This window comes from Lepisma saccharinum, chromosome 26, assembly GCF_977018435.1.
Source record: "Lepisma saccharinum chromosome 26, izLepSacc3.1, whole genome shotgun sequence".
NCBI lineage: Eukaryota > Metazoa > Arthropoda > Insecta > Zygentoma > Lepismatidae > Lepisma > Lepisma saccharinum.
Window position 1 is genome coordinate 44,440,395 of NC_139254.1, and position 25,045 is coordinate 44,465,439.

Genomic DNA, 25,045 nt, shown 5'->3' on the forward strand with positions numbered 1-25,045 from the left:
ACTGATTTGACAGCAATAGTGCCAGAACGTAAGTTATATAGCTATTATATTCATTGGTTTATTCATCTACAAAAATTATTATAAATGTGAACATATTCATTTCACTTTTTGTACTGTCAAAGATATACACAAAAAATAACCTTTTACGATATATTTAGCAACTAGTAAGTGCAATTTAACTACAGAAAGCAAAATGTGTTCAAAAATATTTTTAGTTTTTCATTTTCTAATAGAATACTGCACGTCACTCGCCATAATGCTCCTTGTGAGGTACGTTAGACAGACCACACTTGGATATAAACAAAGTTTCATTCCTTACACGTGATTAACTGGCGACAAACTTATGCTGTGAGGAGGGCCAAGGACACTATCGCATAGGGTAGACTGAAGGTGGAGACACTATAGCTTGAACGAAAGGCGGTAATCTGAAACTTCCAGAACCTCAAGCGGTCTGTGAGACCGCACCTCACAAGTTTGAGGGTTAAATGACAAATTGTTTGTTTTGTGTTTCTCATACATGCACGTACACATGTACACTCACTGGCAATAAACATGGGACACCTATATTCTGAAATTCTCCCTTCTTGCAATGAGTTACGTGTGTTGCCTAAATGTACGGCGATGAGTGGATTTTTAATAGCAAAATTTCAATGGCAATTTTTGTTATTGTCATTGAGTTACGCAACACACACAACTCATTGCAGGGAAGCGAGTATTTCAGGATATAGGTGTCTCATTTATTTCTGTCGATGACTGTATGTACGGCTTTTCACGAAAAGTGATCCTTCTCCATGTAAACAACAAAATGGATTAATGTGGAAATTATTGTTGTTTTTAATTGCATTAAACTTTAGATGTTTAGAAATGAATGTAATTTGCATATTTCATCAACAGAAACTATTAGCATCTGTAGCATACGTGCCTCACAGACAAATGAAGTTCAAATTTGCTATATTTTTAAAGCGTCACACGTAACACACTTTTGTTAATGCTTTTCATACATTCATTTTTTTTTCGTTTGTTAGCAGACACCATAAAGTTCTTCATAATTCTATGAAATCTGTTCATTATGAATATACACTCCTCACAAAAATGTTGGAATATTGCTGTATTACACACGGTGATAGACACGGCCTTGGAATTCAACAACATGTTCTCGTCTTTTCACCGACATATGTCACCTATTGCCAAACATAATACTATTCAAAACTTGTTGTGCCTAATATAACAATATTCCAAACTTTTTGTGAGGAGTGTATTAATCCAATCTCATTTTGCGTGTGCCGGCCCCGTGGCGGAGTGGTTAGTACATTCCGCTACGATGCCAGGGGTCCAGGTTTCGAATCCTGACCTGGGCATGGATGTTTATGAGTGTCCATTCATCAATTTCATCATGTCGTCACTCATCCCCATCTTCGCAAATTTGCCAAAAGTGGCACGAAAGCGAAGTAAAATAAAGCAAATCAATCATTCAAATCATTTTGTGTGTAAACTGATACATACGTAATGCTGGAATGCACCACATACATACTTGATGAGAGTGAATAAAAAGTTTTCATTTAACATGTAAACAATCTGAAAAGTAGAAAGACATGAAGCTTCAAAATCAATAACTCCATTTTCAAATATACTTAAAGTTATTATCAAACTTGCGTTGACATTTTGTTTTGTGCTTATTTCAGGTTGCTATGACAGTTGAGCTTGATGATGTAGCTGATTTTGAGCCAGCTCTTGCTGAATCTGTGCAAGAAAGTACCCGTAGATACTCCCATTTGTTTGCCGAAGCCGTGGCTGATCTTCTTCCTGAATACAAAGAGAAAGAGGTATGTAGACAATTGAATATATGTAAAATACTACTATAGGGAAATGAAAGAAAAGATATGCCACCATAGGATGTAGAACATCAACCATGATCTATCTATGATGTTAGAAACTTCATGCTATATTAATCAGGGAGTTTGAAACATTGCCAAATGGCTTGTGAAAGCATGGAGTTGCATTCGGGGCATGGTGCATGGTTGACCACACAATCGAAAACGGATGCCGATTCATTTCCTTTGTTGTCTGCCACTATATTGCACCATGGTGTCCGATATAGGATATCAGCATGATTTTTTTCCCTTATTCCCAAGTTTTATTACAGAAGTATGCTAGGTAGATTTTTACATGGCACAGTGTGCTATGGCGGTAGGTATCCCAGGTTCGAATCCCGGCTCAGGCATGAATGTTCTTTGTGAAGTGTGTATTCACCAATTTCATCATATCACTAGTCTTCACAATCAGCTAAAAAATGTGACAGAAATGCAAAGTAAAATAGATCAAATCACTCAATTGAAATTACCCCCAAGTCACAAGTTTGTTGAAGAGGTTTTCTCGGAATATCAACCAGGTGATTTCCAGGTAAGTTTTCGAGAGCTAACGTCACACTCACCTTCAGGGATTCAATCCCGAGAAAACCTCTTCATCATTTGCCACCAGGAAAGCTTCAAGAATTATTTCACAAGTTTTTTTGTTTTGTTTCACTATTGTGAAAAGCTTTGACACAAGGAATATCTAATTTTTGAAAATTATCACTCGGATTCTCTTCACCCCGTGAGCAAATTTTTGTCAAAGTCCAATTGTAATATTCCTGAAATGTTTCTGGTACATAAGACAATACAGGCATTCTGTAAATAAGTGTACACATATGATGCAATAGAACAATAAGATTTACAAGCAACTTACCCTTAAAGTAATGCTGGTGTAAGGGGTGATCTTTTTAGAAGACCCCCAAAAGTAAACGTCACTTCCACATAGTACACCCCAGTGACTGCAATGTTCGAGGCTAACAAGGCTTTGGCATCTGGACCTATGGCCTGTGTACAGGGTGTCTACCAGTCAAGAAATCAACCTGTAGGTCAAGAGTTTTTGCTACTTTTTTGCAGTATAGTAAACTTACATTGTTATATACCTGTACTGGAATCTCATAAAATTGAATAGTTGGAAATCAAAAGTTGTATTGAGTTGTGGTTAGCTTTGGCCACTTCGTTACTTAAGAATTATATTCCTGTATGTGTGAGGTTTTGTAAAAATATTAGGGATGGGCCGATATGACCGATACCGATGAAGTACCGATATAAAATTTACTGATAACCGATATTCTACCGATCTGATATAGAATTAGAAATGGTCCTTGAAGAATCTGAAAGGTTCATTGACCTTAATAAATGTGTGTTTCAAAGTGACTGCAGTGAAAAAGAAATTCCATATTTAGACATTTACTTATAATAAAAATAATAGACATTTACTTTTTTAGAAAGTAGGGCATGGAGATTATCTGTATCTTTAGTCAAAATGAAAATAAATGTCTGATGAAAGGAGCGTGTGTTCTCCTGAAACGTCACAAAGAAAAACTGTTTTCTTATGCTTGTAATAACCATAAACTACAAGAAAATAATCATAACTATATCTACTTCTTTTAATTACATTTGAATCTTTGCAATTCCTATGAGGTAATCTATAACTTAATTGAGAACGGTTAGGTCTTTGAACCCATGACCTTTGTCTTGGATTCCCATTTCGGTTAGACATGTTTTGATCTCTATCAACATTGCCACTATTTTCATTCATATGGTTTCTTTGAAAACTGTTTGTTATAGGTAGTTTATTCCTAACTGTATCACCTCGTACAATTTTCACTTGTCTCACACCTACAAATCTACCATCTCTTTTTATTTCTTGTTCATAAAAATTACATCAAAATGGCAGAAATAGCCATGTTGAAACTTTGTTTAGATAATATTTCGTCTAGTATGAATGTTCCTTTTAACATATACGTAGATAGAAAATCCAGAATAGATGTAAGTTCTTTACCTAAGTCTAACAATGAAAACAGAGTATCTTTTGCAAGTAAAGTAGAAAACAACACAATTATGTTGGAAAAGAATGTAATACTGAATGTATTTCTTCAGGTTCTGAATATCAAGCGAAAGTTAAAGAAGTGAAAGAAAATAAAAAAAAAATTAAGCAAAAGCAAAGAAAGTAAACGTGATAGTAGGTTTAAGTAAAGTAAACATAACAGAGTGTAATAGTTCTGATAAAGAATCAGACAAAAGACTTAGGTCAGAAAGAAAATTAAAGCAAGGAGTATTAAAATATTCTGATGTAGATAGATTTCCTAAGTTTAATGCAACAAGAACCCAGTTCCTATGGGAAGTGGAAGATAGGTTTGAAATGTTGAATGTATCTATAAAAGAATACATGAAATACATTCCATTGTTATTAGAAGGAGTTGCTAAAAACTGGTATTTGTATTCGAGAGTTCTTCATCGAAATCTACTCTTTCGGCTAATATTTTGTGTAAATGTTATTCTAAAGAGTTAAAACAGTCTCTTTTGAGTTACTTTTGGTCTCACATTAATCTGTTAAACACAATACAGTCTGATATGAGTGATCAACAAATTCTAGTAACTCAACAGTTACCTGTAAAAGTAAAATAAGCTATTTTAAATCAGCCATATATATGAGTTTGAATATAGCAGCTGAGCTTGTAGCTAGGCATGAAGCCTTATACGTATACATTGTATGAATTTTGCACTAAGTTATCAGATATTTATCGATATATCGGATCGGTAATTTTACTGATACACCGATATGCCTATATCGGCCAATACTGATTGATCTGTCCCATCCCTAAAAAATATTGAATAAAGTCATTTGGCCATTTCCCATCCAGTATGAAATCTGTAGCGTTTATTGCTGTATGCAGTAATATTGAAATCATGTTGTAACGGTCAGCTGGGGTTTGAAGGCCCTCAAGTCAACCGTTAGGGTAACGTAGCTCAGTCGTAGGGGATTTTGCTGTAAGAGGACATATTAGGCACTAAGGTAAAGCCTTAATTCTAAAGTGGTGATACCTGTAAGGCGTAGACACAATGAAACACCTTATAAATAATAACAATGGTTTATAAATATAAAAGAGCGTAGTTGATATGATGGAGGAAATCTCAACCTAAGAGTTAAAGGCAAGGAATCACTTGGAGGAAAGGGATAAGAGATTAGCAATACTTATAAGTTGTAGAGCAGTTCCATCTTCCATTGGCTTGTAGACAGCCTGGCCACGGCTGGGTGGTTAGCCATCTAGGTATGGAGAATGGCAGCGCCTCCGGCTACACCTTAGATCTATCACTCGACTACCACCCCTCTAGTCTTGCGACTAGGGTTTTTATAAGTCTTTGTAACCTTGTTCCGGACTACTGTCCTCATCTTGCGTCAGCGTGGGTATTTTTACTTGTCGAGGCTAAGGTCAGCCTCAGGAAGTCTGGAAGGCCAAGGTTAGACGATCGTATCAGGTGGCCTTGGCATTGAGTGATCAAGGCTGCAGGGAGTGACATCACTCATAGTATCAGCTGAGCTCACGGCCACAGGGAGTCACATCGCTCATGATAACAGCTGCAACAACCTTCGGTAGAGACCACAGCTTCCTGTCGTTACTGACCTTACTTCTGGCAAGGCTATAGAATGCACGTAGACAGTGATGACTTTCGATGATGCAATCCACAATGCTTCCTGTTGTGAACCGCACCCATCTAAGGTGACTAAGTTCACTGATCTATGTACATGCAAAATGTGCATGTTACAATGTCTAAATATCGTGTTAAAAGTATAGTGTCAGTTTTCATTTTAACCGGCCTTGTGGTAGGTGTTTCATATTAAATAAAAATATATATTTTCTTAATTCTGCAACTATGCCTAAGTAGGGGCCAATAAATAAATGATAGAAAAAAGGAAATAAAAAGGTCAAGAATTTTGGATTTGTTATTTTGGTAGACACCCTGGTGTACTCTTCTGTAGGGCTGTGTTCCCCTGTTTGTCCTTGTATGTTCTGAGTGCCCCATTATAGCCCCAGGTTTTAACTAGGTGAGGAGATTTTTGTACTCTGAGACAGATGTTGATTTTAGGTACGATAAGAGGCTGGATCCTGTGTAATAGGACAGGGACTAAATAGCCTAAGTGCTGATGCACCCAACATTTTCAATTCAATCAATCAATTAAAGTAATCTTGTCTGCCAACTTCCAAACATCTTCCCATGCATTTCTCACTAGTTGTTCACCTGGAATGTTTTCTTGAAATCTGTCAGCAGATTGAAGTTACTGGAGAGTTTGGTCGAGTTAAATTCAGAATGAGGTGCCCAAAGGTCCATAGAGATGATTCCAATTCTGAAAACTAGTAAGTTTATTTGCTTTCTTACTGTATGTGTTGTTATCATCTTGCTGAAACCACATGTTAATCTCATTTTTTGATAGGGTCTCCTACGAAATGAAAAAGGACAAGTTTGCAAAAACAATCAGATTCTATTTGGTTTGAGTTTGTTTTTTAAGTCCACTTTATGCACAGTAAGGCTAATCGGGACTGGACCTACAGTTTAAAGTGGGATCCGAACCACTTGTGCCTCCACCGGGTATCGAAACCGGGACCCCTTGATTACAAGGCAATGACGCTGCCACTGCACCATGGGGGAGGCCCAATCAGATTCTGTGAAGAACATTTTGTTCATAAGGTTTTTCTCATTGAGGTCTTGTTTCAATGAATCAAGCCTTTGTAAAATTGAATTTTCTATTCAATATATATTTAACCCTTCAACCAAGTTCATGATTGGTCACCTACGTGTATTTTTTTTTCTGAGCTGAGAAGAGATAACCTGGTAACTATGTTCACGAAAAATATCCAACCAGAAATGCATGCTGCTCAAGTGTTAATGCCACATTAAGCGCAAGTGAAAACAAGCAAAAACACACACTCCTCACTAAGTAGTGATAACTCACTGAACTCTGACTAACACCAGTACCAAACCACAGCTCCAGAGTACCAACCTTTACACAATACCATGATAGCAGCTCAAGAAATGTAATGGATTCAACATAAAATCATCATGTAGGTGCTGTCAGTTTCCAATCAAACTGTAGATAAGATTTCCAGCATTTGAAAATTAATGTTGGTTCTTAATATTCTATGTGCTGATGGTTTCGGTTTAAGTTTCTTTCTTCTTCCTTTGTTGCTAATTTGCTCGCAAAATTGTAGGTGGTGGACAAAGATGCCTTGGACGTCTACATTCAGCACCGTTTGTTGATGGACCAACGCTTTCGTCAACCTGGAGAGCAGAGGGACCCACGGAATAAGTTCCCAGCAGAGTTGATGCGACGATTGTATGTATATCATGTATCTACTATTCTATGGTTAAATATTGTAGTTTATAAAAAAAAAAGACGTTAAAAACTGTACTTACATATGCGAGTATGTTGTTCCTAGTAGTAGAACTACGTTTCGGACTACTATCTCCTTCAGGTTCATATGAAAAACTAGGTACTGAGCTTAGTACCACATCGAAATGTAATATAAGGATTTTTTCAGATGTGTCAGGTAGTTTTAAGTGTTTTTAACCCTACCCTCAACCTAATCCTCTTTTAACACTTTTTAATGCGGCACTATGTTCAGTGCTTAGGAAAATATTTATGAACCTGATGAAGGGGGCAGTTGGACCCTGAAACGTAGTTCCAAAAAAGCTTCATACTCACTCACATAAGTAGTGTTAAACTTAACTTAATACAATTTAACCTTGTTTATTCTATTTGATAGTGAGTAATACGCACCAAGCTACAATATGTTATTATAAAACTTCATCATTTGTTGCATTTTTTAATGAAACACTGACATAGCTTATTATTTCTTACATACTTGCAAAGGAAAAAATAGGTAAAAAACCTAATATCTGAGGTCTACTTATATTATAAATCATTAAAATTTCAATTTTAAGGACACCTTTGCTTGATTTATGGAGCATTGTTATGTTTATTTCTGTGGATACTGGAATTTATAAATAATTATAACTATTTGATTAATTAAAAAATAATTATAATTAATAATGGTACTAATTAAAATGTTCAAATTAATTAATATTATATTTTTATTACATGAATAGGTAAAAAGATGTGTTAATGATAGTGATGTAATAGTATGTATTCATTACCTAGCTTACAATAGCTATCGTTGGAGAACTTTGTAAGAAAAATTGCCCTGGCAAGGAAATTAAAGTCAAATAGGTAAAGAATTGAATATCAAAAAGGGATGTTAGATTCAGTTGACCAAAAGTAAAGTTCCTGGTAATATTTTGTGCATATTATTGTAAGTAGTAAAATATCTTGCATAAATCTTCTTTGATACTGTCATTCAAAGCCGTATGATCTCAATATAATCCTTGCCTTCCAATTAGTTCAGCTGAAATAAATAACCCTCGATTAAACAAAAAGTATATTTTCATTTTTTGTTAAATATGTTTAAAATATGTTGCCAGCACGTGATGTAAAAATTTTTTACTGTCATATATTTTCATTATTTAATTTTAGTAGGTCCCAGGTTCGTTACCTACTGGAGGCGCATAGTGGTTCGGATCCCACTTTAAACTGTAGGTCCAGTCCCGATTAGCCTTACTGTGCATAAAGTGGACTTAAAATACAAACTCAATCAATCTATTAATTTTAGTAATATTATTATTTCATTATTTTCATTACTTAATTTTAGTACTTTAAAATCTCTCTGGGAAGGGGGAGTCAGGACCCACGGGATTCCCCCTAAATATATCCTTGATAGTAATGGGTTCCGCTACAGGATTGGAACCTTTCTTAACAACCTGGTTGCAAAGGATCGCTAAGCATTTTGTAAATGCCATGAGACACCCAAATGTTAAAGAAATCAGGCTTAAGCAATACTTGCTGTTCGAGCTTTAAATTCTTACGTGATCCAAGTTCAAATTGTTGTGAACTTGTGAACCAGGTTTGTTTCTATCTTTTAGCAATACCTCTTGTATCGACTGAAAACAATATGTCAGTATTAGCTTAGTTCTTCTGTCTTAAATGACCTGTCTGTATGTTTCAGCACAGTATCCATTATGTCATAGCATATTTTTATACCTAGCAATTGATTTATTTCAGTGAAATGAGCTTTAAAGATGTCACCACAGTGAAACCTATAGCAATTCGAAATGTAAAAGCAGAGCACATTGGGAAATTGGTGACAATTCGTGGGATTGTGACTCGTTCAACAGAAGTGAAACCAATGTTAATGGTAGCAACGTACACTTGCGATCAATGTGGTGCAGAGACATACCAACCAGTAAGTGACTTTTATTTTGTGTTCTTAATTTTTTCTGAAACTTGTAAGACTTAGTGAATGCGATAGAATTCTTTGCCATGACATTAAGTATGGTTACCTGTTAAAAATGTACTTATTTTGATTTGTTTTACTTTGTTTACTCTGCCAGTTTTGGCTAATCTCGAATTTAAAGAGTACTATTTCATATTTTTTGTTTACTTATTGGTACCAATTATTGCTTAGTATACCATTATTCTCGAGATGCCGCGGTGGTCTAGTCGATAGTGTGTCTTGACTGCTATGCGGGAAACCCATGATCGATTTCCAGGGTTGCTGATCTAACCGGCTCCGGCCACATTTACCACCCAGGTACATTGATTTGAGGCTGTGTGAGGCACTTTATGTGAGGACAAGGCCAGATAAATTCCTACCTTTGATCACCCACCCTGGTCTAGATCACCATGCGCAATGGAAAATATTTCATATTTAGACACACTTACTTTAAAGAAACGTATGTAATGGAGATTATATGTTTATATACATAAAAATTATAACAAAATTGCTCAAAATTTTAAGATATTTATAGATATATTGGATCGGTAATTTTACCGGTACGCTGTGTGACGCGTGTGCCCCCCACTCCCTAGTTTATATCTGGCCCTCTGGATTACTACCCTTGTATTATCCTTTCCATCTGTCCTTCCACCTCACCCTGGGTGCCAAGCGAGCAGAATTTTGCGCTGGAATTACGAAAAGGGGTGGTGTTCACATAAAATTTATATTTTTAGTCCCTGGTTCGTTACACATGTACAGAAAAGTGAATAAACAACTGGTTTAAAAACGGACAGTATTGTAGTTCTTAAAGTTAATTCTTAAATCAGAACATTTTGAGTAGGATTATATTGGTTTATTATACGTTGATATATATAGATATACATATTTACATATCGTTTCCATGTGTGTCTTGGATAGACCAAATTAACAAAACTCTAAATCAACAAAATTTCGCACCTATGGCTTACACCATCTGCACTTCCTTTACCGCAGAGTTAGCAAAACTATCTCTGTGGGCCTACCCTCAGCTGAAATGATATTCCGTTCATTACAAATGAGTTTCCTTACGCCTTTACTCTTTCTTTTGGGCATCAATTATTCAATACGGAAATATCCACATATTCAAAGCTTTTCTAAAGGGGACTTGGGACAGCAAACAGGGGTTGGCTTACACCAAATTCTACATTATTATATCCAGTCTAGCCACCATAAGTGGACTAAACTTGAGGAGACGTTCCTCTTTCGTCGATCAATGGGGAAACACTGTTTTTGCTAAAGCCCACTGGCCTTTTTTATAGTTGGGGTAAACGTCCGTGGACGTGGACCCCGTAGCGTTGGAAAATTCCACTGAAATGGTCTTTTGAAAGACAGCTAGCTCCCCCTACCGGGCAGATGAAAACAGGGGAATCTAGTATCCAGTAAAGCACAATCCAATAACCACATACACTTACATCCAGGAATAACATAAAAGTACACTCATGGAAACATATTACTTAACCCTACACCTTGTAGCTGGCCAGCAATTAATTAATACAAAAATGTAATACAAAACCAGTATTGGTCAATCCGACCATTACAACTGATATGCCTCTGTTGGCCAATACCAATAGAGTAACAATTAATCTGTCCCTTCCCTAGTAAATGGTGATAATCATTCAGTGTGCATGGATATGTAAGACGGTGCATTTTATTGTAATTAGAAAGTAAACTAATTATTTATAATGCATCTAAAAATATACACTCTGCACTGATTTTTTTACTAAGCCTTCTCTATGACGGCCGAAAAAGGATGTGGCATATTTAAGATATTTGGAATATTGAAATAAACACACACACACATTATTTGTGGGTAGGTTTTACACTGAAAGGGATGCCACTTGCGAGCAAACAATTAAACAGCAACATGAGAGGCTGAACAAGCATGCAGTAGATTGGTGAAGTTCTCACTTGTCATTTAGGTATAAATACTTACTTAGATGCAATGCAGCTGAATGGTTATTGCTTTAGCCTATTGTGTAGATCTGTTGCAGGGCATACCACGCTTGTTATAAATGCCAAAACTAAATCCTAAGAGCTTTAAACCTGGTCCTCCTAATCTGACAATTCCTGACATACAATTCCACTTCGGTGTAATAATGTATATGTTGGTAGGTTAGGAGAACCAGATTCAGCATTTATTTTTGGTGTTTCCCAGGTTCGAATCCTGGCCTGGGCATGGATATTTGTGAAGGTCCATTCATCAATTTCATCATATCATCACTCATCCCCATCTTCGCAAATTAGCCAAATGTGGCACAAGAAGCGAAGTAAAATAAAACTAATCAATCAATCAAGTTTTGGTGTTCGTTACAAGCAGGGCATGTTCTGCACCAGACCAGAGTTCAGGTTTGACCCCCGCATTGTGAGGACAATTAGGGAGCTTCAGGAAAACCTTGTTAATACGAAGTACCCTTTAATCCGAAGTTCTTCCCATTCCCCAGCCGATAAGATAGGATTTTTAATGTATTTCAGTACGGATAAATCGAAATACGGATAATTTTTAATACGAAGTTGTTTACAAGACCCTTCAGCAAAACTGGTTTTGCTTAACTCGAAGTAGACACCTGCGTAAGTCTGCAAGAGAAGATCGAATGTGGAGAGAGCGTGGACGTTATTTTAACTTGACCTTGACATGTTTCCTTGTCCTAAGAGCTGCTGACAACTCGAGGAAAGCAGCCCGAAATGCCCGCTGGACATTGACATTCTTTGTCAATGTGCATGGCAGGTCAAGCTCTTTCCTCGCTGAATGCGCCACCTTGGAAATATTCACCAGTGCTAGATGAGAAATGCGAGATAAGATCGCACGAATGGTCCAAAATACAAGACGCGTGATGCCTGGAAGTCTCACCCATCTGTCTAGCTCTGAGCTCGAGATACAGCAATTTCCCATGAGCGAGCAACTTGTGGCCTGGTAGCCGACAACTTCCAGTAACCACTTTCATTAAAAGCATGTTCTTTGTGCCCTGTAGAACTTCATAAAAAAAAGGGAAACTGTTACAAATAATCAAAGCTGCATATGCCAACTAAAGATCGTCAACCCGCTTAATGCATTGTCATCTAGGTTTCCCGCAAAAGTTGACGTCGATCTTATGTATGTTGCAACTCCTGTTTCCCCGCTTCATACGTTTCCCAACTGTGCCGGTCATAAAACTTGCCAAAACAGTGTTTTGTTGTCTGAGTGATTTCTCCCCTTTATCTATCAGCAAATGGGAGGGGGGGGTCTCTTGCTAATTGTTTCGGCCACGATTTTCTTGCTCGTGTGCGCACACGGGATCCTTTCCTTCCGAGTTTCACTTCTTGCAATAAACGAGACTGTTTTCCTTTCCGTAGGTCTCCGTGCAAACAGGTTTCTTATGAACTAAAATTGTAAGAATTTTGTGGAAGAGCAACAACTTTGCACAATTAGAAGTAACTACTGTTTTTTTAAGACTTTTTGCCACAACATGCATCCCGTGTATAACCGGTTGTATAACTAGGATAAATGGTGTTAACCCTCTCCTTGGAATCTTTCTGTCCGCGTTAAGCTCAGTGTTCTCATTTTATGTAACATTTTTTACACTATCTTTAAATCGTACAATATTATTATATAGTACATATAAAGCTTATTTTCTGAGCTACCACCAAGTATAAAACATCCTTTGTGGGGGTAATTTATTCTCTATTTACACCTGAAAACAGGCACCATCTTGAAAAGTTCGGGTAACTCGAAGTCGTTTAATACGAAGTTGACATTTTTTGGTCCCTTGAACTTCGTATTAACGAGGTTTTCCTGTACTTGGAAAGAAGTAGTAACGGGCTCTGGTCTCGAACATCAGTGGCCGGTAGTAGTGCGACTCGGTGTTCTGTCTAATATCATTTACGTTATTCCTGCAGGTAGGCTCCACTGCTTTTATGCCCCTGGCAACTTGTCCTAGCGAAGATTGCAGAGTCAACAAATCTGGAGGAAGGCTTTATCTCCAAACAAGAGGATCCAAGTTTACAAAGTTTCAGGAGTTGAAGATTCAGGAACATGTAAGTCCATAATCCCATTGCCGTTGATTGATTTGATTCAGTTGGTGTTTTAAGTCCACTTTATGCACAGTAAGGCTAATCGGGATTGGTCCTACAGTTTAAAGTGGAATCCGAACCACTTTGTGCCTCCACCGGGAATTGAACCTGGCCATTGAGTATGAAGTTTTTGAATGTGATGGTAGTCGAGAAATATTCACGTCACTATGGTAGCAATGTGAATTCAGGAGCTTATAAGATAAATGAACTGCATGTGGAACAGAGCTCACTATGGTGAGTTCTTTGAATTTTCGTAGTAGCCACATATTTATGGTAAATAGGTAAAAGATCAAGATGTTGGTACAAAAACCATACACATTTAAGTATCAAAAGCAGTACATAAAATTGAATTTCGGTTTTAAAATGTGAATATAACTCTAAATTTACTTCTCAATTATTTGCAGCAGAATTAATCAATTCAAGCTTGATTCATGTTCATATCCAGATGATTCATATCAGAAACAAAGTAGTATGTGAATCACAGGTGTAATATTATGAAAATTAACTTAAACCGTGAAATTCAACCAAGATTTCACTTTAGATGTCATTTCATTTGCAAGATTGCTCATTACTTTTGTGTGACTCAATTTCTGTGTGTTGTAAACTGTGTCAGTGAACACTGTACACACAGCACTGTAAACAAAACAGTAAGCTACACTGATCGTGTCAAAAGCTATGTTTTGCCTGTGTAAATTCACTATTGACAATTTGGATACATGATATCGTGACTAAATATTATAAATCATAGCAGTAATGAGTACAAATACTGAAATGCATTAAATACACTATATTAGTGTGCTGAATGCGAAACAAGCCACGGCTTTGATAATAATAAGTAGAGGCATGCATATTTTGTTTTTGCCGAAAATACAAAATTTAAAAAAAAAAAAAGGGTAAAGTGCTCCCCTGTGCATAGCACCACGCCATGAAGGCGTATAGGGGGTGTGGGGGTAACGCCCCACACTTTCTTGATCCGGTCGTGAGTGGGGGTGATGTGATTAGCATCACGCCCCTGACCGCCTTTACCCCCCAGGGTTTCCCCAAGGTACCCATGTTATTCGACGCTGGGTAGGTGCCGGGGCCGCTTCCATCGTTAGAAAAGTTCCCGGATTTGAACCGAACTTTTCTAAAGATGGAAGCGGCCCCGGCGCCCACCCAGCATCGAATAACATGGGTACCTGGGGGAAACCAGATCACATCACCCCCACTCACGACCGGATCAAGAAAGTGTGGGGCGTTACCCCCACACCCCCTATACGCCTTCATGGCATGGTGCTATGCACAGGGGAGCACTTTACCTTTTTTTTTTTTTTTTAAATTTTGTATTTTCGGCAAAAACAAAATATGCATGCCTCTACTTATTATTATCAAAGCCGTGGCTTGTTTTGCATTCAGCACACTAATATAGTGTATTTAATGCATTTAAAATAGCACATTGTAATGTTAATTTTTCATGTTTCTGAAAGGTGTGAGATGCATTTTTCTACCCTGTTTTGTCACGAAATGATGCAAAATAGACTCTTAAACATGAAATTTACCGTTTATTTACCGACGCAACACTTTATGAAATCAGAATTATCCTGTGAGTTATGCAAATCACGGAAAATTGATTAATTCTGCTGCAAACATTTGAGAAACAAAAATGGACCTCTTTATACAGGAATAATCTTAATATTCTGGTAATGACTTAAACTTTTGCCGCCCAAGGCCTTTTTCACATGTAAGCCTCTCTGTCCCGAGTCGATTTTGAGCAAAATGCAGAGTTTCAATTAAATGAGTGTAGATCGGAAGCTAATTGCCCTAGAGAGATGAGTGATATACCGTTGTACGCGGAATGAACCAGAGATTCAGACTATATGAAATTTCTGCAAATTCGGCGTATATGTGGCGGGGGGAGGGGCTAACTCAAAATTCCAAAATTTCGGGGGGAAAAATTTTGTTCCCCCACCCTCCCCTTAAGCAAAAAGTACATGACAGTGTCGACATGCACATGGAAATGATCGCTAACATGTAAGGAACACAAAAATATTTGCATTATTATTATATGACCAATGTAACTTGAGTTATACCCCCAAAAGGAATTGTCGGCACGCCACTGATTCAAGCTTCAAAATGCAGCGGTACCTTGAAATGACTTTAGCTCAGAGACTATTTGCCCTGGAGAAATGAACGATATACCATTGTACGCAGAATGAATCACAGATTCAGACGATATATAATTTATGCACATTTGGCATACGTATGGAGGGGGAAAGGGGGAAATCCCCTCAAAAATTCTTTTCTTTAAAAAAAATGGTGTTTCCCCCCGCCCCCCGAAAAAAAGAATATGAAAAGTTCAAAATGCACATAGAAATCAGTGGCGGAGCGTGACCTTTCCAACAGTGTAAGCCTAGCATGACGAAGACTATTTCCCGTTGTGCTTATTTTTGGGCTGACATGGTTAGTGATTTATCCACACACATCGACCCCCCCCCCCCAATTTTTTCAGAACACTTCCCTGGAATTTTTCACCAAATCAAAAATTCTGGATATCTGATAATTAAGTCAGTGTTATTCCTATCACAATGAGTTACGTATCGATAAAAAATATGCAAAGTTTAGTGTTGCTAAAGGGACGAGACGGGACAGGCTTTTAAAAATTCGAGACGAGATTGATCATGTGTCCCGAGACAAACGAATATTTTCGAGACGAGACAGCATTTCACAGCATTCCCACGAGACGAGACAGGCCAAAGTCTCGTCTCGTTGGCAACACTAGCAAAGTTAGATAAAATGAATAATAATAATAATAATAATAAACAAACGAAAACAGAAGGAAACAGAAAAGTGCTGAATACTTTTTACAACCGCATAACCAAGGATCAGCTCCGTATCATGAATCGCAAAATCGGCGCACTTTATTTTTCGTTTCTGTTACTATGTCTGCTAGAGAAGGAAGGGGTGGGCCTACCTATGTCCACAAGTTTCTTCTTGGCAGCAAAATCCTTGCTGGACAACGGCGTCTTCAACAAGTTCTCCACCCCACCGCACAATCACACTCAGTTTATTCCATAATGCACTTTACTACTGTATCACACCACAGCACAGGGACGACATTCCGCTTTTCAATAGATGGAATTCGCAAAAGCAATACCTCGAGACTTTAACAAACACACAGCAAGAAGGAGGAAACAAAAAGAAACCAGATCCAAAATCGGTCACTGCTCAAAGCAGTGAACTTTCGGACTGTGAAGGGAATATCCCTTTCGGATATAAATAAATTCCCTCTCTTGCCTTAAAATTCCCTATATTTAGTAAAAAAAAAATGCAATATAAAATATAAAAGAAATGCTCACAAATTGTAGGGATATATCCAGAAATTTCTATCAAAGGACATGTAAGTGCTTTCTTAGGATAGTGTAAAAGCAAATCTAGCAACTAAAAGATCATAAACAGGCTTTTCGTACGTTGTTCGAAGAGTGTTTGAGTCACGGACTATGTAATTAATAATATTTGGTTCACATTTGACATGAAATTTGTAAAATTGGTTCAATCTTCAGTTTTCATTAACGTTTATTTATTTATTTACTTATTTATTTCACTTTTTAGCTCAATTATTACCCGCTGAGTTCATACATAAACGGAAAACAGAGATCTTAATATGTCTAATGTTTATGCTCTCCTACAAGCGAAAAACAGAAACAACAAGAATTTAGCACATCAATGTGTATCTAATTTTCCCGTATCCCGCTCATTTCTAGGTTTCTCCTTTTCTCCCTTCATGTTAGTTTTTTGCTTCAGAATTCCCTGTTCCTGGAAAAAAAAAAAACTCCTTGAAGCACCACCGGCTCAAATTTCCTTTGCAGTCAACCATTCATACCCGACAACGCTGGAGCCCCTCCTCTTGCAGGACCTGTGTCTCGCTGGTGCGTATTCAGTGAAGCCAACCCAAGCATAATGGTGCAAAATCTCGCACAAGTTTAAAAAGTCGTTTGTAAGTTGGAGATATAAATAAAACAACAGGGCCACTTTTCGTTCTGGTTGAATTTTCTCAAACTTTTCACATAACGTGGAACCCATGCCGTTTGTTGAACCATTCGAATTTATATTTGTTTTTGTTATAAATTAATATTTATAATATGAAAATCCCAGAACAATTTAGTAGTATGTAGTATAATTTCGGAGTTTAAACGACACCATGGATGTCCAGAAGGGGCAAGGCAAGAAGACACTTCCTAAAATAAGAATGTCAACCATTTTCACACATACAATTTCATTTCAGTCACATCAAATTGTTAATTATTGTAAGGGCGTTGCAAAAAAATGTTAACTTCAAATTGCATTAGTATATTTTGAGAAGGGAAATATACCTAGTTTACCCCAATCCCTTAAAAATAAATACTTTGCTTAATCCTCCCTGGTGGAAAGAAATACTGCGAACGTCCATGAAGAACACTTTTTCTAAACATGAGGTTTGCAACGCTGCTGTAAGCCTCTGCCCATAGGTTTACACACCTAGGGTTTCGACGTGCTCTTCTCCCTATATTCCTCGCTCTTCTCCTTCCAGATACGGTGGGCGACGGTAGGCACTGCTCCTTCGCAGTCAGAAATTTGTAAGGCAACATTCAGACGGCTTACAACTTTCCCAAAGCAAAAGGCGGGAGTTCTCATGTGCCATCTGGTGCTGAAGTGTTGCAATCTAACAAACAGGATCTCGAAGACTGGTATCGGGCCGAGATGAACTTTGAAGTTTTTACGAATTTTGCCATATAATTACATACATTTTACTAGAACTAATAAAGTGTAAGCCCGGCTTACATGGACGCTCCGCGCCTGATAGAAATTATCACTGACATGTAAGGAACACAAAAATATTTGCATTATTATCATATGATCAATGTAACTTGAGTTGTACCCCCAAAAGGAATACTCGCCATGCCACTGATTCAAGCTTCAAAATGCAGTTACATTGAAATGACTATAGCTCAGAAACTAAATGCCCTAGAGATATGAAAGATATACCATTGTACGCAGAATGAATCACAGATTCAGACGATATATAAGTTATGCACATTCGGCGTACGTATGGAGGGGGAAAGGGGGGAAATCCCCTCAAAAATACTTTTCTTAAAAAAGCGATATTCCCCCTCCCCCCCCCGAAAAAATGACAAAATGCACAAAATGCAAAATTTACGCAAATTCGGCGTATATATAGAGGCGGAAGGGAGAAAAACCCCAAAAATTATTTTAAAAAATTGTCACTTCACCCAAAAAATGTGATCGCACTTGGGCACAAAACAACACGTACGCACAACATTCACAGACGAAAAGCTAGAACTCAGTGAAAAATGAGCGCCGATTCTTGCAGCTGCTTGAAATTCTATTTTTAGACAATGCTGGGTAACCCCTGTTGCCACTTGTGGACACTTGTGCTAAAAAAAACAAAGGTTTCCTTCAGTGCACTTCGAAATTCCATTCTCACAACGAAGATTCAACAACCAGTCTTCCCCCTCCCTCTCCCCCAACCCCTGCTTGCGCCCTCACGGAAAACTTTCATTTTGACATCGGATACTGATAAACAAGCTTCCTTCGAATGCACTTAGCAGGAGGGAGTGAAAAGCATTGCTTTAGAACAACAAAGCCGGTCTTCCTTTGTTGGCAAAAATTTGACGTTGAAAAGAACCACAAAAGAGAAGTATCTTTTCCCACCTTTTCCTCTCCATTTTCATGAAGACAAAAAAATGCAAAAAACAATTTCTGTTAAATACATGTGTTAGGAACAATATAAAAAAATAAAATCGAAATTCTAGCCAAAGATAGAAAAGTTATAATGTAAAAACTACGATCTTGACACAGCGTCTCGATCGAGATGCTTGGGACAGTGAGGGTTACATTTGGGTATCTCGTTCGAGACGCTTGGGCAGCAAAAGGTTAATGTGCTATTAGAAGGGATATGTTTATTTTGTGTAATAGTGCAGTTTTTAAATCAAATTTTGGATGATATTCACAGTTTTAAAACCAAAATGTCATTTTATATGCCGCTTTTTCACCGCTAAAACAGCGATATTTCATTTTATTTACAGCTTTTGACCTCGAAATTGACTGTTTTTGTACAGAAATTTTGCTTTTTTATTTACCAAAAATATGTGCCTCTAAAAATAACCTTGTACTAGGGATGGGACCGATTAATCGGTACTCTATCGGTATCGGTCGATATAGGCATATCGGTAAAATTACCGATCCGATATAACAATAAATATCTTATAATTTAGTGCAAAATTCTGCCATTTTGTTGTAATTTTTATGCATAATCTCCATGCCCTTCCTTCTAAAGAAGTAAATGTCTAAATATTCAACTTCTTTTGCACTGCAGTCACTTTGAAACACACATGTATTAAGGAGATCAATGGTCATTTCAGGTTCTTCAAGGCCAATTTCTAATTTTATATCGGATCGGTAGATTATCTGTTATCGGTATCGGTAAATTTTATATCTGTACTTATCGGTATCAGCCAAAATTTCATATCGGCCCATCCCTAATGTTTACTAAAGCTTAAGTAGAATTTTCGATGACGACGTTACATGACCTTGAAATCATTGCCACACAAACAAATTTTTCATTGAATTACAAAAACGACCTCCATATCATCCTCAAATATTGAACATACATTAGATTAAAGCAGCTCAAAATCCCAGACACTGGCCATGAGTATCAGGAACTTGACAATAAGCTTTCACCAATGGCGTAAACAGGTGAAACCCAGGAAGAGAATACATTTGACACTCCGCATTGCTTACTACTGGGACAAGAGAAGTGATTAGGGAGTTTTAGAGTTTTAGATAGGGGCAGAACAAGGATTGAGCAAAGAAACGTTGGAGCGAGTTGCAAGTCAAACTCTTGAGATACTGTACAGTCACGATCATAATAGCTCAACACCGAATATCCATCTCCGGGCAGAGACAGGTATATTATTCCGTTTTACCATGCTGATCCTTTCTTTGAGGGTACAAAACTCAGGTGTTGTGTTTTTCCATTTATGTGTACACTTATCACCTCTCGCACGTTGCCATTAAGCTCACCATGAATAACGAGTACTCCATTATTGTCGGTGAATTACGAATGAGCTACACTACCCAGATTCGATCCCAGTTCCCTTGAACGTCACGATTTGGCATACACCATTATTGAGGATGAATAATGAATGAGCTACACTACCCAGATACGATCCCAGTTCCCTTGAGGAACGTCACGATTTGACCTAAAACATAAGTGATGTTTAGAACACTCACCCTTTTTGCCAGCATTAATGATAACTGCATGTTGTCAGTTTCACAGTACTTGGATATACTGTGAATGTTTATATTGCAAGAGAAGTCACATTGATTCCATTGCTTCACTTTCGGAACGTTTAGTCCCGAGAATCAGTTTAGGGGATTTTATGGTTCTTGGATGTCAAGCAGATGCCGTGTGTGCATCAAACAAGTTGTGAATTTGCCATACCACAAGTGCAAAAGTTAAGTTCTTTGTTTGCTTTATATAGAATAGATAATGAGTGTGCAGTTATGGTTCTTGCAAGCTGAGGTTTAGAATAACAAGTGCTTAGAAATCTTAAACTTGGGCGAAATATCAACGTATAATAAGGAGGAGGACTAAGAAAAATGAGGAAATTATAAAATTTCTTCCTTAAAAACAACTAATTTACTCTAACCTGAACAAGATGCGGTAGCTCATGAGAGACACGGGTTCGATCCCAGCGGGGGAGAACCGAGATTTTTTCCACCTGTTCCAGCAGCTCTGACGCCCACCCAGTGTCATATAAAGTAGGTACCTGGAGGAAACTCTGGGGATAAAGGGGCCCAGGGACGTGGTGGTGATAACATCACCCCCACCTTCGGCCGTGATCAAGAAAGTGTGGGGCCCTAACTCCACACCCCCTATATGCCTTCATGGCGTGGTGCAAAGCACAGGGGAGCAATTTACTTCTTTTTTTTCTTTACTTTTTACTCTAACCTTATTTAGTTGTAACTTTAAAAGTAATCAAATATTTTATTTAAATCTGCTTACAAATGAGTAAATTACTGTAAAAATCCCTCCCTAGCTTGTGAATTGCAATAATTTTCCAAATTCACTATTTTACAGTTTAAATATTATAAATCATAAAGAAAGATATTACATCTGTTTCTAGTAAGCTAATATAGATACTTAATACAATCCATACCTGGAAGCTGTATGAGTGTAGTATTTCCCTGTACAAATACGTGAATTTAGTTTAAAATTGTGTGGAAAAAAGTGCAAAATTTGTCCTGGAAAAGTCTGGGAATTTCATTTCTGCTTCTTTGTAGTCACCCCTGTTAAATTTTACATGTTATAATGAGTAAAAGGCAACACTTTAAGCAACATGCTACAATTAAGAGTCTATGGGGGATGCATGTACAAAGGCCCAAAGTTCAAAATTTTCTGAAATTACACAAAATTTCCAAACACTGTAATTGTCTCCCTGCCAAAGTTGAGGCATTACATATCCTCATAGAGTGGTGTTTTGTCATGCTTCCCTCAAATATGGTCCATCCAGTGTCCATAGGGCCTAAACTAGAAGCTAAATTCCATGTATTATTACATAAGCAGGCAACACTGCCAGTCTTATACATTGTTCATATTTTTAGCCAAGAAGTATAAGTCTGTTTTCAAAGAAACTTTACATGGTTGTGGGAATATGCCAATGGTACATACTGAATTTTTATCATTTACTTCAGTCTATTTTGAAAAATTTCAATATTATTATTCTCCTTTTAACACTAATTATTTTGATGCATAATGTATAGTTTTACCTCTGCTAAAAGCTTCTCTTCAAGAAAGAAAGCAAAACCAATTTCATCTCTCTACAACAATTACTTCTCAAGCTATGTCTTTTTTTTTTTTTGTACATTGCTGTATGTTTGAAAAGCATGTGCTTTAAAGGTCCCACCCTCAGAGGCCATCTACATGCATGAGCCTCCTCGGCTAAAAGTTCATCTCTACAAGTAAATCACTAACATTTTATACAGGGTGTCTACCAGTTTGAGAAAGCTGGAAAACCTGGAGAGCAGGGGTGTTCATCCCAAAACATAGTATAATTCGCACCCTCAAACCATATCATAATCCCTACAAAGTATTTAATTACGACAGCATGTCTACCGAAAGTTACTTTCTTCTTAGCTTCTTGTTCCAAATGATGCACGTGCTTTAAATTAAGCAGGATACCAACACTAAGCATTATATTTTAAGAAGTGATGTTATTAATGAATATCAAGAATGTCACTTATATAAAGCAGCTATAGTATAAAACTTTACATTCACCTCAGTAAAGCACCAAGCATGCATTCTAGCAACACATTATTGCGAGCGAAGCGAACAAGAAAATTTTTCCATCCTTTCTTTGCAGTCTTTCAAGAATATTAATTTAATGGTGTGTCAATATTTTCTTAGGATCCCGAGATATTTAGTCTTATCCAGCTTCTCTTTTGGCACGTTCGGGGCCGAAAACGTGTGGATGCCATATCGCTAAATACAGTCTCCAAAATGTAATGTTGGAACTCTCTTCACTACAGAAATCCCTTGACAATCTATGATTTAAAACTTTATCAAGAGTTTTATATCTCTCGATTTATATTTAATACTCAATCCTGCCACCAGAATTTCCATTCCATAATCTAAGACCTAGAGTTGGATACTGCCCCCCGTATAATTCAGACCCCTCCCCCAGAACCCATCTGTCAATTAAGGCCTAATATGTAAAAATTGGATATTTCTCCCCTCTTCGATAATGCCCTTAAACACTTTCTTTTCTTTATCGAATGGATTAAGTATGGTGCATTTAAGGTGTAAATTTTTAATGTTGAATTTTACATTATTTGAATGGGAAATATCCCCCCTGTGGGCACTCCTGCTGGAAAGTCAGGGAATTTACTTTTTCTTGAAATATCGGGGATATTTACTGTTTTTTTTTTTTTGTTTTGTTTTGTTTTGTTTTTAGAAAAATCAAGATTTTTGTATAAGTGCACTAAAAGTACGTTTTTGAATAAAGAAGAAGGGACAAGCAAGAAATTTTAAATTTGTTGTGGACAAACTAGACTTCACTTCGGTATAATGAGCATTGCCAGTAACTAAATGGGTTCGTGTTTTGGAATTATTTTCAAGTAGAAATCTACTTAGCTATTGGCATTTGCCGTTTTCTTGTTGTGACTTTTGAATTATGTGTGATTGATATTAGGATTAATACATATATTACTAAATTTTAGTATAAAAAAAGTAAAAGTAAAGTGTTCCCCTGTGCTTTGCACCACGCCATGAAGGCATATAGGGGGTGTGGGGTTAGGGCCCCACACTTTCTTGATCTCTGCCAAGCTGGGAGTGATGTGATTAGCACCATGCCCCTGGCTGCCTTTACCCCCCAGAGTTTCCTCCAGGTACCCAATTTATATGACTCACGGTGGGTGCCGGAGCCGCTTGAACAGGTTGAAAAATTCCCGGTTCTCCCCTGCCAGGGATCGAACCCGGGTCTTTCACTTGGTAGTGAGATGCCCTAAGGACTGAGCTTACCGCAGCTTAATAAATTTTAGTATAATCATGTATTATTTATGCTGTAAGTGTTATGATTGTTTTTGTGAAAACGGCAAGTAATAGGTAAAAGCTCACCTCTCATGTCCCTATCAAGCAGTCAATTTCTGCTCAGTTTCCGTTCTTGTTATTTTTAACATGTGGAGTGAATATAGTGTAACTTTGATTTTATGTTTTTCAGGGGACCAGGCTGAAGGAACTTAAAATGCAGGAAAATGTATTATGGAGGAAACTTTTACATTATTTTGCTATGTTGGGACCTTCAGGATTGATTGTATAATGCGGGAAAATGTAAAATCCGAGAACATAAAATTGGTGTTCCATTGTATTCTAGAAACTTGTTTATGTGGAATTCCAAGTCTGGTGTTAAGCTAAAATGTAGTGCCCTTAAATTACCATAATGACTTGGTCTGGAAAAGTTATGGAATTTTGCAAAATTGTAGACACCCTTGTTGAAGTTTAGGCACACACAGGAGGTGTACTACGTAGAAATTTTCAGCGAAAAATGCAAGCTCGACCAGGACTTGAACCTGGGTCTCTGGAATACCGTGCCATTGCTCTAACCACTGAGCTACCGAGCCAGCCTGACCTCGCCTGATTTTTCGCTGTCGCTGTTTTACCTGCGTGGAATTGTCTTCTAGTGCTCCCGCAATGGGATGTGTTGCCTTTGAAACACAGTGGACTTCGATGTTACCTGGTTCTTCCCCACGTAGAGATGTTAATTGTTGAAGATTAGGCACACACAGGAGATTTTCTTTTTTCTCCTGTGTGTGCCTAATCTTCAACAATTAACATTCTACGCTGGGAGGAACCAGATAATGTCGAAGTCTACTGTTTCAAAGGCAACAGATCCCATTGCGGTAGCACTGGAAGACAATTCCACGCAAGTAAAAAAGCGACAGTGAAAAATCAGGCGGGGTCAGGCTGGCTCGGTAGCTCGGTGGTTAGAGTAAATAACACTGTATGCCAGAGACCCAGGTTCAAGTCCTGGTCAAGCCTGCATTTTTTGCTGAAAATTTCTACGTTGTAGGCACCCTGTTTATATTAGTTCCAATGCTTTATCCACACATCTTCAATATCCACAAAATATTTCCACATCAACCTCCAAATTTTTCAGAAATGCCCAATTTATGATAATTTTGGCTCAGTTTACCTCTACACCCCTAAATAGAAACTTACACCCCTCTCGATTGGAAAATTCT

At 37.5% G+C, this 25,045-nt stretch overlaps 1 protein-coding gene across 1 annotated transcript in view; it reads left to right on the forward strand.

The window, feature by feature from the left end:
• Positions 1 to 25,045, forward strand: part of Mcm7 (minichromosome maintenance 7) — a 92,883-nt gene that overhangs the window by 4,557 nt on the left and 63,281 nt on the right. Inside the window, exons 3-6 of the mRNA XM_083112779.1 lie at positions 1,683 to 1,823; positions 7,061 to 7,185; positions 8,968 to 9,148; positions 13,094 to 13,231. Coding sequence (XP_082968905.1) covers positions 1,683 to 1,823; positions 7,061 to 7,185; positions 8,968 to 9,148; positions 13,094 to 13,231 — 585 coding nt within the window. The remainder of the gene's footprint in view (positions 1 to 1,682; positions 1,824 to 7,060; positions 7,186 to 8,967; positions 9,149 to 13,093; positions 13,232 to 25,045) is intronic.